This window comes from Cryptomeria japonica, chromosome 8 (assembly GCF_030272615.1).
Source record: "Cryptomeria japonica chromosome 8, Sugi_1.0, whole genome shotgun sequence".
Classification (NCBI taxonomy): Eukaryota; Viridiplantae; Streptophyta; class Pinopsida; order Cupressales; family Cupressaceae; genus Cryptomeria; species Cryptomeria japonica.
Window position 1 is genome coordinate 171,002,230 of NC_081412.1, and position 18,282 is coordinate 171,020,511.

The following is an 18,282-nucleotide window of genomic DNA, read 5'->3' on the forward strand; positions in this document are numbered from 1 at the left end:
GCACCTAGGGAAGAGATTGAAAAGCCTGAGAAGAGGAAGAAGGCTAAGGCCAGCAGAGGAACTCGGACATCCAAGAGAACAAGATGGGAAAAGATCCCTATTAGGAGAACAGAGGTCACTTCATCGTCAAAGGACCCTAGTTCGCCTGACTATGTAGTAGAACTAGATTATATACTTTCTCTGCCTTCCCAGAGTGATATTGATGCATTTGGAGTTGATGATCCTCCCGCACCCGACACGCTAGACGCTGAGCTAAGAGCCATTCAACAAGCCGAGTCGGGTAACCAAATCGAGGAAGGAGAAATTCCATCCATTCAGGGGATTGAGTTGCATGAACCCACCCAACAGAGCGGCCATGAATTGCTGCTCCACAATGCTACCAAGGATGACTCTACCGTTGAAGGAGAGCAAAGGGCAGAGGAGACCCGCGAGCTCGAAAAGACTGAAGACCAACCATCACACACAGGCACCAGACAATTGTTCAGTGAAGTGGGAGAGAACTCTGCTGCAAGCAAAGAACTTGACACCTCCTCCACTCCTCCGATAACCGAGCAGCTGCAAATTTGTGATGAGATGGCTGAAAACATCAAGGAATAGAGTGCAAACTTAACCATAGCATCAGCCCAGACTATACCTCAAGAATGGTTAATTGCCCGAGCTCAGCGCAAGGCCGCCACAAAGCCACCCATCGATTTGGAGGACATCTTCTCACGTATAGATCAAGCTAAAGCCAAGGGGAAGAAAAAGCCCAAGGCATATTCCAGAATGACCAAAGATGAGCAAAGGAACCGTACTCTTCACATAGACAGCTAGCAAATCAAATTACACTGGAAGATTATAGCATCACGACTATCCCCATCGGACGAGCCACTAAAGAACAGGAAAAGGAAGAATTCAAGGATTCAGTACAGAACATACTCAAGCAATGTCATGCCCCCTCCTTGATCCTAAATGAAATAATTATTATTTTTTAATTAATTACCAAAGAATGATTATTTGAAACCTATTTATTTATTAAATTAATATTTATTACTAATAAATATTCAAATAAAAAATAAATTAATATTATATTATAAACATATTTTATATATTATAAACTATAAACATAATTTACATTTTCTTAATTGTAAACATAATTTATATATATTCAATAATAAATAATAATAATACAATTAAAAATACAAAGGAGTAAACAATGACTAAAAGAATCATATGATGAATAATTGTCATTGATGTCAAAGTAATTTGTGATGAACTTATTTAATGCCTAGAAATATACTACTTACATATATATAAAACCTAAATGAAATAATTATTATTAATTAATATGATATTTATTAATGAAGGATTAATTAAAATTATTAAATATTATTATTTAATTAATATTCATTAATAATAATATTCTGAAAATATTCAAATAGAGTAAATTAATATTATTATAAACATTACACATGTTTATAACGATGTCTATATTAAAGGGGGACTTGAGAAGTCATTTGTTTAGAACTAACAATAAGCAATGAAACAAACAACCATTATTATGGAGTTTAATAATACGAAGACAGCAATCTAAATTAAAAACAATGACTTAAAAATATTTTGTTAATACACCAATGAAGTGATTAAAATATCGACTAATTAGTAATTAGTCTTTAAGATCAATAATCGTCTCATCAATCCCTTATCATAAAGTGAAGAATCACTATTGAGCAGTGGATATCAACCTAAGAAATACTAATCGAGCATATCAATATTTTGGCGATAGTAGTTTGGGGAGCAAACGTTTCACGGCAATCATATTTAGTTCGACATTATAATTAATTAAGAGACTATAGTGTTGACCGAAGTATATATCATCTCTTTGTTATTTTATACGTAGTCGAGTTCTGAACACCAATACGACTTATCTATGGAGCAATGGAGTTGCAAGCTAGACGCTGAGTAAAGTATGGAATTACGGTGAATTATTGGCATGAGCTTCCTTCTACCATCACGATACCTTGTATTTCTATATGAACATCAATTAGTCAAACACTTAAACAAACAATCATTAAGTTCTATGTTTGTCTTTAACCTATCTGCTTATGTTAAGAGGAGATGCAATATGATTATGGAGAGACACATCACTTTGATTCTCAAATGATGCAGCCATTCCCTCTTGCGAGATACAAAAGGGAGATCAAATTCTTTCTATCAAGGGAAGGAGATTATTTTTTATTTATTTTTTATCCTGTTTAGATCAACTCTATTGAGTAAGTGCCTTTGGTATAAACTGGTCGCATATTATTAAAGTAAGAGGTGGGGAAAAATGGCACACAAGAGTAATGGCTGTAGGCACATAATCGATTGCACAAGGAATGTAGAAAAACAACCTAATACAATCATATAGGTAATAAAAAATATTTATGTATAATCTGCAACCACCGATCATATCAAATCTGAACCATTATTGAGCTATGGGCAGTAACATCCTTCTCTTGGTGGTAGGCATGGAAAGCTATTTAATATGTATGCCTAAAATATGAAGCCCGATAATGTCTTTATACAGAATTAAACAATAATATTAGCATAGATGGAAATATGTAATATAGCAGTACATAATTTCATGAAAGTGGCAGACCAGATCTGACATGTGTCAGTTCTGTCTGCCATTATCAGCCACTGTAATATTAATAACCAATAATATTTGAAGCAATGGTAGTATTAATAATCTATATAATAGATTATTAGCAAATACATAAATAATTGATTATATAATTTAATTCATTTCTTTATTTATATATATATTTTCAATTCAGTATAAGGAATAATATAAAGATCCTAAATATAGATATTGATAATAATAAATATTAATATAATAATTATAGTTAATATTAATATAATAAAAAGTAATTATTAGTAAATTAATAAATATTTATTAAATCACCAAAACAAAGTATTTATTAATTGATTGATAATAATAAGTATTTATTAATTAAAAATTAATAAATGCGTAAATGATTTATAAAGCAAAAATAGGATTAATTATTTAGTATGGTGAGATAGCTAGTACTTGATGGATTAAAGAAAAGGTAGAACATCCTAGGTTGGATTCGTGTTAAGATAGTTTTGTCTCTTAATTGATTTAGTTAAGTTATAAATATATTGGAAATCAATTAATTACGGTTACAACTGTCTTGAACCAAGTTGGGGACATTACAGGCAACTTGAAGAAATAACAGTTGAAAAGGACATGTATCGAGCTCGTGCTGAGCAGGCTGAGGGATACATCGATCAACTCCTAAGACCATTACACAATGCTTCCGAATCCCACATTCCCCCGACGGCATTGGCACAAAGAACCATGACGGAGTTTGAAGGAGTACGGGATACTGTAAGGGCCGTCAGAGAAAGGATACAAGGTATCAAAGGGAGGGGAGAACGAATCCTTGAAGAAGTAAAAGAGATGGCCCACCATCGAGAGACCACCCTGGTCAGGCTATTAGAGGTGAAAAGGGAATCCCTTAGAATGCATGAAGTGGCTGCCACTACTCTTCCCCTCGTAAGAGCTCTCTTTTGGACCTAGGCACAGATCCCCACACTCTCCGACATCCTGCATCCCCATGATATCGGCATTTTCAAAGAGTGGTACTGGACTATCACCATGAAGAATGACACAAGAGAAATCATTGATAAAGAAAACAACGCATGCGAGGCAATTCTGAGAGGCATGCAAGAACTCGACAAGACGATCCTCCGATCAATGGTCTCAAGATGGCGAAATGACCTGTCTGATGATGTGATACAGCCGGACTGGGAGGAAAGACTAGGGACGGATAGGATCACCTATTTCACCAGGGACCTGAGTTTTGCTAGTCAATTCCATTCAGACATGTTGTGCTTCGAGTGTAATCGTTCCAGCTGGAAGGACGGTTTGAAGCACGTGGACCAGTACCTTGAGGGCATGCAGTATAAAATTCGCCATCCTCCTATGCCTCCATTTAGTTTGCTATTCCAATTGTGCACCAGGTTCCAGGAATATGTTCGTAAAGAACGTGCAGCAGGTCGGGACCTTTGGCAAGAATATTGCACGACGAGGATGAATTCCTGGAAAAGGGATGTGAAGCTGAAAAATAAAAAGTGCTCTCCTAAAGTGCTTTTTTCTTTTGAATTTTGAAAAGTGCACTTTTTGGCCAAAGGATCATATTTGACTTCCAAGTCAACTATAAATGTAAACTTTATGTATGTGCACTTTTAGATTATTTTGGATAAGTTTTAATTACCTTTTTGGGTAGTTATTGCTCCCTTTGGGGTAGTTGTTGATATTTGCCTCCCATTTATGGGTATGGGCAGCCATGTTTTATAGGATGAATCTGGGCCTCTTGTTTTAATTAGAGCTTGGCCATTCATCCATTTTTGAAGCCTATTTAAGGGGACTGGTTTCCCCTCATTTTGTAAGAAGTTCATGGATTGTTGCTGAAGCTCTGGCGAAATTTACAGGATTTAATGCAAAGTTAAGACTGTTTCAAGTTTCCCTGTGAGTGCATGGTCTCCTTCTTCATTAATTTAGAATTTTCAGTTATGTTTCTTTCCTTTATATAGCATTTTCTAAAGTAAACATCTGATAGAATCCTCGCTGTTCATACCAATAGGGAATGGCTGATTGTCTTTCCTTCTGCATGGTTAATCTGAACCTTTCATATGCTTAGTTTGGTTATTGAATTCTCACTGAATGAATGTTAAAGTTCTGATGTCGTATTTAATAGCATGAAAATTGAATTTTCCCTTGAAGATCACACTAGATTGATGCAAGTATTGTGCTTAAATGGCTGATAATGCTTAATCTAGTTATTTGGAGGTGTCTGTCTATTTACTGAATATGCTATCCTAATTAAATAGCTTAGATTTTCTGTACCTCTCTTTCTCTATCCCTCTTTTTTCCCTTTTTTACCAAGAGAATCCACAGTCCTGCTGAAAACAGTATCAACCCAACTTAAACCATTCGATAAGCAAGACCATTAAAGTCCTAGGGAACTCATCTAGCAATCTCCTATTTTACCGTAAGTCCCCTTGTGTTTCCAGCAAAAACACATCAAACTACTGAGTAATCCCGCAATCAAGACCTAACAAACAAAACCTTGAGGTTGTCCCCTTTGATCAAACGTAAGAAATAGCATTAGGGATTTCCTTATCTCAAGAGAGGATAGGATACTCAGCGAGTACATTCTATTATGTGTTTGGCCGTATGGAGTTTGCAGCAATGCGACTTTAGACACATCAACAGGTACCAAGCACATCATGGGGTCCTTAAGGAACTTTGTCATCAATTATGGTTTGTATCCAGTTCGTGACTAGAATACAAACAAATCAATTTTCTGAAATATCTATAGAGGCTTGCAAAGTCTGGCATGCATTTGCTAATTGGGTCTCAGCCAATATGATTTTACATAAGAATTGCCACTGAATCAATTTGGTTTTGGTGGAAAAAGATAGCCTAGATTTTTGTTTCCTCTATGAAATTTATAAGTTATTTTTCTGGAGGCACCTCTCTTGGTGTCAGTACAAAACTGAGATATTATAGTGCTGATCTTCCTCCTCAGCAAGGCATCTAGATCCCAAAAAAGTTGAATTCAAGAGGAAGGGCTGGCTATTATGATAGGACATAGTCAGTGATGATATTTGCTAATGATAGATAATTGTGAATACTGAATCACATTCTCCTGATTGTGTAACCAATTTATTCATTTGTTAAATATTTTTACAACTTTTCAGATCTACAATATTACTATGTTCAATATGCATTTACTAAAGTAAATATTTCTTTTGTAATAGTGGTTATCAAAAATGTTGGCACTGTATATATTTTTATTTGAGTTAAGATGTGCACAAACATCATGTAAATAGCCCACAATACCTGTGCTTCCTGATGTAACTCGAGCATTGAAATTTCCAGTGTTCCAAGTGCATCCAATGATTGCATCTAGAAATCAAAGCAATGATATCAAATGAAATGAATAGAAATTTTAGGCAGCTAATATCAATAATCAGAACATGATCATCTTGTCAATACGCAGAATCTTTAAATTGCAGGATAGTTGACAGAGTGATTCTAAATGTTTCTTCAAGTTTTGGAGATGGCGAATGTTTTCCTTGATTTCAAAATGGCAAGGTGATGGTTGTTAAACAAATATAGAAAGTTAATATTTGCATTTTTGAATAGAAATAAATAAAAATACCCAAAATAACATAAACAAACCTTGAAAGATGCTGAAATTTTTAAGTGTATGTACAATGACAATTCATTGATTCTATAATCCATCTAATTGACTTATAATCAGACATAATATGAAGCATGATTATACTAAGAGGCCAAAAAAAAACTGCATCATGTATTGTACATATGCACATTAAGCAACAAGCTCAGAAATCCGATTGTCTTCACAGAATATGACAGATTTAGTATTTTCTATCTGTGAGGACTTGTTGACTGAAAAAAGCAGTGTTGCAATCACTACTAAATGTGATAGAATTATTGATATAATCCAGTCCATATATATATACATCATTTGGATCGGGGAGTGTCCTGCAGAGAATTAATAGGGTGTATTGACACAACTAGGAAGCCACTCCAATTGTCCTAGAATCTGACAAATTGAGCACCTCCTATTTTCCATGTTGAATAACTCTAGATAGTCTCAAAAAATTTGAATATATGCTTTTCTAGGTTAGAGAAATTTATGGTAGTGTGGAGCTACACAAGGCCAAGAAATTGTGGGATTAGTTCCAAGAAGCTCAAGTAGCCAGGGCTTCATTGAATTTCTAGATATTTCAAATGTTGATTCCTCCTTCCATATTTGAGTAGGGTATCTTTAAGCAAGAAAATAAATGGTATATGCATGTTTACTCAGAACCTCTCCATAAAAAAAGATTGTATAGTGATCATATACTAAACAATTTGATTGAGAGAATTAGACTTTTGGAAGTTCAGCTTGGTGTCCTGCAACTTTCCCACTCTTCCCAAGTTTGAATTCTTCTCGCACATGGTGCACGGCACCCCCATCTCATGCATGCGGAGATTCCTTTGGACACCCCTTTACATGTTTCTAATTTGGAGGAGCACGTTGTACCAACAGTCTCTGTTGTGATCCCTACCTTGGATGATCCAGGGGTCTCTAAGGTTCAAATTGGGTCCACAACTTTTGTTGACAAAGATTTTGTGGAGCATGCGCTCCCTGTGAATCTCTCTAGCAAATCAAAACTCAAGGACTAGAAAAGTATCCTCATGTGTGAGACTCGAGGAGTGCAAGGATTTGACGATACCCGAGTTCTCTGAATCTGAGGAAGGGACGTCAATGAAATTGTCTGACACTACAATGGGTTGGATACTTTCAGCCATGACAACTATGTGGGCGGAAGGGGGGGTGGCCACTCTCACCTCATGCATCTCCCACGCATGCTCAGATTCTTTTGGACGCCTCTTTAAATGCCATTTCTCCTATGGAGGAGCACTTTGTACTAGCAGTCTCTGTTGTCATCCCTGATTTGGATGACCCACGGGTCTCTAAGGTTCAGATTAGGTCCACAACCTATATTGCATGTGAATCCCTTTGGGAACTCAAATCTCAAGGATTGGAAAAGTGTCTTTGTGGGTGAGACTCGAGGTGTACAAGGATTTAAGGCTACCCGAGTTCTCTGAATCTAAGGAAGGGGTGTCAATAAAACTTCCTGACTCCACAATTGACTCAATTCTTTTTGCCATGAATAACGCCCTGGTTGGTAAATTCTTCTCCTTTCATCCCACCATTGATATGGTTTGATGTTGGTTTTTGGCCAAATTGAAACTGAAGGAAAGTGTGGCTGCAAGTGCTATGGTCGATGGTCTCTTTCTCTTTAGATTTACTTCCAAAGAGGATCTTCTCATAGTCCTTACAATTGGACCTTGGATATACGACAAACACAACTTGTCCCTTTGCCGCCGGAAGCTCGGGTTTCATCCCATTGCAGATCCCGACAAGATGGCCCTTATTTGGGGGCTGCCAAGCTTTCCCCTCATTCTAGGATGATGAAGATTTCAAATGGACACACAACTCTTTTGGACACTTTGCCTACATTGATAACATCACAAAAGCTAAATCCAAGTAGTCTTTGCCAGATTCTATGTTAATATTTATATACACAAAACCTTTCCTAATTTTATCATTCTCTAGTCTAAATTGGGAAAATGGACCCAATCCATTTTGTATAAAAATGCTACTATTTTATGCTAAAACTATTAAAAAACAAGACACCTAGTCTTAGACTGCAAGGCACCTAAAACATAGAGCCAAAAACTTAAAGGGCCTATAGCTCCGCAAATTGATGAGGTTGGAGACTATCCTTTCAAAGATGACCTCCCAAAAATTATCAACTCTCCACTCAAATAGGGCACCCAAGCTCTTGAGGTAGTCATCTCCCTGATGTTGTGGTTAGATCAGGCCCCTCTTTCCTTTGCTGTGGCAGATGAACAACACTTTGGCTTCTTGACTATGGGACCCCTTGAACCCCCTTGTCATGGGTCAGATTGACTCCTCCCTCTCCCCTAACCTTGTTTAGGAGGAGAAAGAAGGGGAACTCACTTGTGCCTCCTCTAAACCTCCTGCTACACCTCAAATGGAAGGTCCTATGCCAAAGGAAAATGGAATGAAACCTCAACTTTGCAGTCTTGTAGGAAGGAACTCTCTTTCTCCTTGGGAGATAGCTTAAACGTTCCCCTTAACTCCTTTGATAAGGGTTGGTCAGCCCCTAGAAAGAAAACAAGAAAGCAGATGTGGGAGTTGACTCTAAGGCTGGAAGATCTTCTCAATGATAGACTTGGTGGAAGGAGATAGCCAAAGAAATTGCATATGGAAGTTAGAAGACCTTTGAGACCTCCTTTACAAAGAACCGTAAATGAGATTCCTATCTTGGAACATAAGAGGTCTAAATAGTCCTCAAATAGTTTTCTCTCAAGAATCACATCCTTGAGAAAAAGATACATATCCTTATCGTTCAAGAAGTTAAAATGACACTAAGCAATTTTAAAGCTGTTGCTAACTACTTTTGTCCTCGACTAAGTTCTACATTAGTGATGCCCAAGGGGTATTTGAGGGCATTGCAACTATGTGAAACATGGGCCATGTTTTTTAAGCACCCTTTTCTCTCTTTGTCAGCAGTCTAGAGGTCAAGTTCAGCTCTTTGACTTGCTCTTGGATTCTTGTCGTATTTATGCCCCTAATGTGAGGAATGTGAGGAAAGTTGTTTGGGATGATATCTCCTCCCTAATCTTGGCCAATGGGGACTCTCTCTGGATGACTGCTAGAGATTTTAATACCCCCTTATTCACTTTTGAGAAGCTTGGTGGCCTAAATGATTATACTGACTTATAAGGGCACCCATTCACCCGGACTAACTGTAGGAAAGGTGACAATCTCATCCAAGTGAAACTTGATCAATTTATGGTTTCTTCCAATTGGGGCATCTATAGCAATAGCCAACTTGTGGCACTCCCAAGAACTGTCTTGAATCACAACACCCCGCTCCTTTCTTCGCTGCATAGACCTCATGTGGAACCTTTTGTAATGTCCCTATTTTTGGGTTCTCTTGCATTGTGGTTGGCACTGACCTTCTCGGTGAGTGTCAATGTTGTTAAAGCATTTATTTGATGTTGCCACTTATCTTTGTCAGTCTTGAGGACACTTATACCACTTTTCAGGGTAATTTTTGGCTTATGGTGTGCTCTTCAAGATTCTTTGAGAGGGTGTCTATTCATAGTAAGTTGCTCGGTTGGATTCATTTATCCTTATTTTTCATCGGGATCACTCTAGCGTAGTCAGATTTTGATTCTAACGCATTCTAACAGTTTTTGCAAAATGGGTGCAATAATGGTTTATATTTAATTATTTTACTAAGGTTGCTTAATATTATTTAAAATATTTTATATGCACCTTAGTGTTATAGATAGCCAAAACCGGGACCAAAAGTCTTAAATCATGTATGCATAAAACATGGATCTTGCATGTCAATTTATTATTTTAATAAAAAGGTCTTTTTGGAGCTAAAAAAGAGTTCAAATTAAAAAGTGAGCTTTAAATGGTGCTTTCCGGAAGTTTGGTTGGAAAAAAGTATAAAAGGTAGTTGAGGGGCTCATTTGGCATTATGCAGATTATGTTATTCCTATCTGGTGAAAGCCTTGGGGTTTTAAGATTGAATGAAGTTTGTCTCAACCTTCAGGAGGACAAAAACCCTCTCAAAGAAGATTAGCCAAGGAGGTGAGAGATCTTCATTGGTCAATATAGTGAGATTCGTCTAGAGTCTTAGCTTGTGTGAAAGTTCTTGCAAGCTGTGCTAAAGATATTCACAGGTGGATTGATTGAATATTTAAGATTATGAAAAGGAGATTTTGCTAAAGGTCAATAATAAGTTTGAGTTTGTGATAATAATTCTTTTGGGGGTTCATTGTTTTTCTTTTGGGGGCGCTTCTTACTTAGCAAGATGATGTTTACCTTGTTTTAGCCGTTGTGCACTTAGTCTTGAATCTAATTTAAATGGCTAGTGGAGCTTAAGATAGTGTGGGGCAAAGATAAAGATGGGACAAGCATTTGGTTGCTAGCAAACAAATACTGAGTTCCTTTTGGTTGGTGTCAGCTCCCATTTGGGATATTCAAAATATTCGACTTGCCTTTGATTTTTTTGGAGAACAAATTACTTTGACTCCATAGGAGAGGATAAAGACAAATCACAAGAGACAAAGAAGATTAGTCAGCGGGTCAACGCCACTTTTCGGTAGTATTAGAGCATGTCTTGGAGTAAATCTTTGGAGACCAGTGAAAATTCAAAACAGTTCACAAGTTAAACAAATTTGTTCAAATGCATTAGCAAAGACATCCAATTGAATAAGACAAAAATAAAGGAGATTTTTGAGTCAAGATTGGCGTGGTATTATAGGGAATTAGAAGTTTACTAATCGACTTGGCTTATTTTATTACATGCTTAGGTGCAATAAGTGCTGAAGGGGATGTGGTGAAGGGAAGGTTGAATGTTCTCTAAAACCATGGCAGAAAGGACAAGATTCATCTCTTAGATGAATTCACAACTCTTGAGGAATTCGTGGTCCTGCCAAATATATAGAGCTGCTCTTTCTTGGATGCCAAACATCAATCATAGTCCCTCATAAAGAGGGAGGTGTGGGAAAAGAAGATAAGTTAGTCAACTTACTTTCTATGAGGGAGTCAATTTGACTAGTTTGACCTCATAGTTGAAGGATCATACTACCAACACTTGTGTATGTGACGCCTATGTTAGTTTGGTCTGATATAATCATTGTTAGGCGATATTATGGCTTTTGGGATTGTACACAGCATAATGTTGTTAGCCGCATTATTGTATACGGGAATAAAACTAGTTAATTAAGTTGTAATTGTGTTGGTTAGTTGGCAACTGAGGGGTGGTAGTTGTAGTGCGACGGTTGGCGCTCGCACCCCCTCGACATCTTTATATACTTCCGAATGTAACTTGTGTAAGACACTGATGAATGGAATAACATATCTGATACTTGTCTGATATCTATGGCATTATTCTGCATTACGTACCTTATGCTTTAAGTATTCACCCGAGAGGGCAAACATTTGGCGCCGTTGCCTAGACGTACTGGGGAACGGAAGATGCAGATGGCGTACGGACACGATGGGCCTACCCGTTGGTGAAATAAACCCAGAGGCCGACGACGCGCGAACAGAACTTTACACAGGAGAAGACACGACAACGAGAGAATTTTCAATTTTGCTCCAAGTAGCCATCCAGACCTACGTCCGACGAGAGGCGGCGGAGGTGGAAATCCCACCAAGTGCCGTGTGGACAGCGCTGGAGGTTGGCCCGGCCGTAAACCGGTTGATGAACCACCTCCCCCGGTTGCTTGCACAGGCATCGCTGGCACAACAAGCTCGCCTAGAGGAGATTGCCCAGGAAGAGCGACGCCAACAAATCCTGCAACAGTACGAAGACAGCAACCGACGGGAAGCGGAATGGGATGGCGCCAGGCCAGGAGAGAATTGAAACTTGAACTTTATATATTTAAATAAAAGTGTCATCGACACAAGATTGTATCCGACAAATGAATTAATAAAGACGTAATTTTGTTTATGTATTGCGAAGTATGGAAATGTATGGCAATTAATGCCCAACCTTTTGAATAAAGATAGAAATAAGAAAGCAGAAACGGACGAGTGGGAGGCCGCGCAGAGGGCCTTGATTCTGGAGCAACGTGTAGAACGTAGACGGAGGCTGAGGCAACTTGCCAAAGGACAACCTGCTGAAGGGTGGCTCGAGAGGAACCAAGGAGGTGTCACGGAGGGTGCAAAAGCCGACAAAAATTTCTATGCGTCGCCAGAGCATCGTAGGACACGGAGCCACGAAGAGTTTTTGGAAGAAACAAGGTTACGACGAAATCTAGTCGAGGAGACTTGGGATCAGTTTAGAAACTTATCCCTTACACCACGGAGTGAAGATCACCAACAGGAACCAGGAGTGGGCGCGGGTGAGAGCGAAGGGGAGGGCAACCGTACGGGTGTAGGTGCCACACACGATAGGCAAAACACCGTACCTCCAGTCGCCCACGCAGGACACACCACCAGTGCCGGAGGAAGCAGTGCAGGGCCACAAACACAGGCACTGCCACCCCCACGAAGACGACCCGGGATGGCGAGTAAACAAAAATTGCCAAAGTTCACAGGGGACGGCAAGGAAGACCCTTTACGACACTACCGTACATGTGAAACCATTTGGTCCGCCAACGGAGTGACAAACCAGGATGACTGGGTACAACAGTTCCCAGCCACGTTACATGGAGTTGCCATAGATTGGTACTCCGATGTAGACAAGCAAAAAGTGGCCACATGGGCCAACCTACAGAAGGAATTCACGAGGAGTTTCGGTTTCTCCGTGATGACAACGAAATTGTAACGGAGATATACAGTACCAAACAAGGTACCAAGGAGATAGTACGGGCATACAGCAGGAGGTTGAAGGAATTGTTGGGTAAAATGGAAAGCCAACCAACAGAGGGATGGAAAAAACGATGGTTCGTCGAAGGATTAAAATCCTCCCTACGAAAAAAGATGAAAATTGTACCCTCGACGTCATATGACGACGCCTATAATAGGGCGATGGACCTAGAGAGCGAATACAAAACATCAAAGAAGAAGAAAAGTAATAAATACTCATCTGACGATGATGAAGACTCTGACGGGGAAAGCAGCAGTGGTGGCGAATCGAGTAAAAAGGTGCACACTCTCCAAAAGGACATGGAACGAATGCTGAAAGAATTCAAAGCCATGAAAGGGAGTACAAGTAAGACTGAAGAAAATGACGTGTGGTGTACCGATTGTACGGACACACCAAGGGGTCCTGCCCCATGAAGGCTTTCTGCGACATTTGTTAGATTGTGGGACATTTGACAAAGGAATGTCCCTACAATATGAAAACCAGGAACCAACAAGTTCTCTTCACGCAAGAGCAGCCGGCCGTCGGAACTTTGCAAACCCCCAACAATAATGCATCATCTGGCGGATACCGGAACAACCGGCAAGGGGGGAGGACCAATAATAATAATAGGAGCCGGATCCAATATGATGCAAAGGGACAGCCAATGATCCAGTGTCGAGCCTACAATCAATGGGGCCACTTTGCCAGGGAATGCACCTCAGAAGAAACTCCACAAAAACTATGCAAATGGTGTGGGCTTGGAGACCACAATGATGTAACTTGCCCAAAATCAGGAGTGAACCTGCTCAAAATTGACAGGACGGAGGAACGGGTATTGGCAATCACACGGTCACAGGCAAAGAAGGCCACATACCCGGACCCTCGCACGGAGAAGCAACAGGCACTGGAGGCCAAGGCTGAAGTGGCGAAGGAAATGTTGGCACAAGGGAGCACCCAGGAAGCGGTAAGTACTTCCCGCTCTGAGGCGGAGGAAAATATCCTGAAGCAAATGCTGCAGATTGAAGTACCCGTGAAGATGAAGGAACTCCTGGAAATGATGCCGCAATTACGTACGGTGCAAGTAACTCTGCACAGTCAAGCGACCCAAAATACGGATGTTTCTGGCAGAACACCTACAGACCCATTGGTCCTAACACTATACACTGGCCGGCACCCAGCGGTGGTAGAAATGGGAATACTTGGCACCATTTTGACTGACACTATTGTCAACGGCGGGTCGGGAGTGAATGTGCTTCCGGAAGAGACCTGGAAGCAGCTTGGCAAGCCGACACTATGGCCATCAACCTTCAACTTACTGGGAGTGGATCAACATGGTATCAAACCCCTTGGACCGCTCATGGCGCAACAAGTGACCATCGGGACACAACCATTTGTCCTCGACTTCATGGTGATTCCGCTCGCCAAGAAAGGATACGACGCCATTCTGGGCAGAGGATGGTTGGTGGCAGCCAGAGTGAATCACAACTGGAAGCATAACACGTTGTCAATGGAGAAAGCCGAGAGAAAATTTATTATCGACCTGAAAACACAACTTGTAAGTGAAGAACTCGCGTCAGAGTCGGAATCAGACGGTGAGGGCGGAGTTGACGGAGGAAAGTACGGAAGGGAACCGAACGAGGAAGGCGTCTTGGGAATCCAAGGATGTTCCGAGGACAAGACCGATTCCCTTAATGGGCTCTTCCACTGGCAAATGGAGGACTACAAGTTGCTGTATGGGTGCAACATGTTGCAGGTTGACGAGGAACCGAACGAGAACGAATTTCCGCCAGCATATGGGGAATACACTGAAGGGGACGCCCCGGTCAACGAAGTACCAACGCACAGGTTTGACATGACGAAACAAATCCGGTACGAAGAGTCCGTAAAACCTACAAACCTCGGCACGGAAGCGGAGCCAAGGAACATCCTGGTTGGCAACAACTGGAATCCAGTCCTGAAAGCCGCCGCGTTTAATATATTCATGGAATACAAGGATGTATTCGCTTGGACATATAAGGACCTCAAAGGGGTGCCGCCAAAATTGTGCGTACACCAAATTTCACTCATATCTGGGGCCGTACCTGTACAGAAGAGGCCGTACAGAATGAATAAAAACTATGCGGCGAGAGTGAATGATGAAATTGAACGTATGCTTGAAGCTGGGATTATTTTTAAAGTGCAGACCAACGAGTGGGTGTCGCCCTTAGTGATATCCCTTAAAAAAGAGGCAAACCAAGTCCGAATCTGCGTGGATTTCAAATGCCTTAACGCGGTCACCATAAAAGACCCGTTTCCAATACCATTTACGGATAGCATCTTGGAAGAAGTGGCCGGTCATGAAATTTATTCATTCATGGATGGATTTTCTGGGTATAACCTGATATCCATCGCCGAAGAAGACAAATTAAAAACCACCTTCATAGTGGAGGATGGCGTGTATGCGTATAATCGAATGCTGTTCGGATTATGCAATGCACCGGCGACATTTCAATGGATAATCCTTCACATATTTGAAAAGATGTCAGTAGGGAACTTCAGGGCGTTCCTTGACAACTGGTCCATCTACGGTAACCAAGATACACATCTGGCCGCACTTGGCGAATGCATGGAGAGATGCAGGTGAGCTTGCCTAGCACTCAACCCCCAAAAATGCAGATTCATGGTGCCTCAAGGGAAGCTGTTAGGACACATAGTGTGTAAGGCTGGACTCAAGACTGACCCAGACAAGATTCGGTGATAGTGGAAATGGAGGCACCGACAGATGTCACGGGAGTCAAATCCTTCCTAGGACACATAGGGTATTACAAGCGATTTATCAAAAATTTCGCTCGAGTATCCTGCCCTCTGGACAAGCTGACAAGGAAAGGTGAACGGTATACATGCGGGAAGGCTCAGGAAGAGGCCTTCCAAGAACTGAAGTCACGGTTGGTAGGTGCGCCAATCCTAACATATCCTGACTGGGACAAAGAGTTCCACGTACACGTTGACACATCCAATTTTGCCATAGGGGCCACACTGGCGCAGGTTGGCGACCATGGGTTGGATCACCTGGTCCACTTTGCAAGCAGACTTCTATCGAAGGCAGAGAAAAAATATAGCACCACAGAAAGGGAAGCCCTCGGGATGGTGTACTCCGTCCAAAAATTTCGACATTACTTGATGGCCACCTTGTTCACATTTTATGTGGACCACCAAGCGTTAATGTACCTGGTAAACAAGCCAATTATCCAAGGACGAATCAACCGATGGCTGCTATTGCTGCAGGAATTTACATTTAACATTATCGTAAGACCTGGGAAAAGCCATGTGATAGCTGACCAACTGTCGAGAATCCAGTCAGGAGAACCAGCCAAAGGAGTGAATGAAGATTTTCCAGACGTGCACTTATTTCGCATCGCGGTTCTCCCCGCATGGTACGCAAGCGTGGGAGAATACTTGTCGACGTCACGGTTTCCGAGGGAGATGCCACCAGGAGAAAGAAGGAAACTGGTACTGAGGAGCAGGACATTCCAACTCATTAATGGCCTCTTGTATAAAATGGGACCCGACCAGATCCTAGGGCGATGCGTCCTAGAAGAGGAAATTCAAGGTGTCCTAAGGGAAGCACATGAAGGGCCCGCAGGTGGACACATGGGGCCCGATACCAAGGCGAGGAAAGTTCTATTGGCAGGACTGTGGTGGCCGACACTACATAATGACGCCAGAGAGTGGGTGACGAGCTGTGATACATGCCAATGGGTCGGACGGCCATTAAAGAGGGATTTTATGCCCCTCAACCCATCGAATGCCCAAGAACTGTTTGAGAGATGGGGATTGGATTTCATCGGACCATTAAAACCAAGTAGAGCCCGATGATGCAGATACATTGTAGTGGCAACAGAATACTTGACCAAGTGGGTGGAGGCACGGGCCTTACCGGACAATTCAGCGGTCAATACAGCAAAATTCATCTATGAACACATCATTACGCGGTATGGGATTCCAATCCAACTGACGAGTGACAGAGGACATTTTGTAAATCACATCATCCAATTGCTAACAACGGAGTTCAAAATTTTCCACTCCTTATCAAGCCCCTACTATCCGTGGGCGAACGGGCAGGCCGAGGCGACCAATAAAATAATCATGTCGATGATTTATAAGTCTTGCGGAGTGGAGAAGGATGACTGGGAGGAGCGCCTACCGTCAGTACTTTGGGCATACCGAACAACTTACAAGGTAACTACTGGACAAACTCCCTTCCAGCTAATGTATGGACAAGAAGCCGTGGTGCCAGTTGAATTCATGGTGCCGAGTCTCCGGATCGCCATCGATAATCGACTTGGCGACATGGAAAGCCTAAGAGAGAGACTATACACTTTGAACAAATTGGATGAACGAAGGATGATGGCTCAGTGGGCGACAGAAACAGCCCAGCAAAGACGGAAGGGTTGGCACGACAAGCATCTTCGGCGAATGAAGTTTACTCCTAAGCAGTTGGTGTTGAAGTTCAATGGAAGGAACGAAATCAAACCTAGGAAATTCAAAGTGCGATGGCTAGGGCCCTTCAAGGTATGCAAGGTCAATACCAACAGGGCAATTAAGTTGTGGACGCTGGACGAGGAAGAGATACCAGACACCGTCAACGGGTCAAAATTAAAAGTTAACCATGAACGGAGGGAGCCTAGACCATCTAGTCAGGATGCTTGATAGACTAAATCTGGAAAAATAAAAAGGTCGTACGATGACCATACCGTACGGATATATTAAAAAAAAAAAAAAAAAACGAAAGTGGGCCCACCATACGATGGAACCACCGTGCGGTGGGGCCTCCGGTGATGGATGCCACCATGCGGTGATCACTCGCACACCGCCAACCGTGAATAAAACCCCCGCCGCACAACAAAAAAAATAAAACAGCCCGCACAAGCCCGCACAAATACACACAGCCCGGACAACACGCACAAGTCCACAGCAGACACACAAGTCCGTAGCAGCCGCACAAGGGAGCACCATACGCTGGGGAAGGTTATTTGAAAAGCGGCAGATGGGTTTTTGTTTTTAAAAAGGTTATAAAAGCAAAATTGAAGAAGTAATCTGGGACTAATGGACATAAACAGGAACAAGGCAGATTGGCAAAAACGATTGCAGTCGTTAGAAGACAAGTTGCAGGGAGGGCAAAAAGAAACCAGTGCAGCCATAGGCAAATGGATTTTGCCATCTGGGGTGTGTATTGCAGGTAGCCTCGGTATGAGCACCAGTCAAAAAAGCAAGAAGCATCGTCCCAAACCCTTGGCGACAAAGGACAAAAGATGAAATAACGGCAGA

The 18,282-nt window shown here is 41.3% G+C and overlaps 1 protein-coding gene across 3 annotated transcripts in view; it reads right to left on the bottom strand.

Annotated features, from left to right (window-relative positions):
* The window catches only part of LOC131050633 (uncharacterized), a 312,685-nt gene that overhangs the window by 12,822 nt on the left and 281,581 nt on the right, over nt 1-18,282 (bottom strand). For all 3 annotated transcript variants that reach the window (XM_057984836.2, XM_057984833.2, XM_057984835.2), the window contains one exon: nt 5,894-5,959. In XM_057984836.2, coding sequence (XP_057840819.2) covers nt 5,894-5,959 — 66 coding nt within the window. The remainder of the gene's footprint in view (nt 1-5,893; nt 5,960-18,282) is intronic.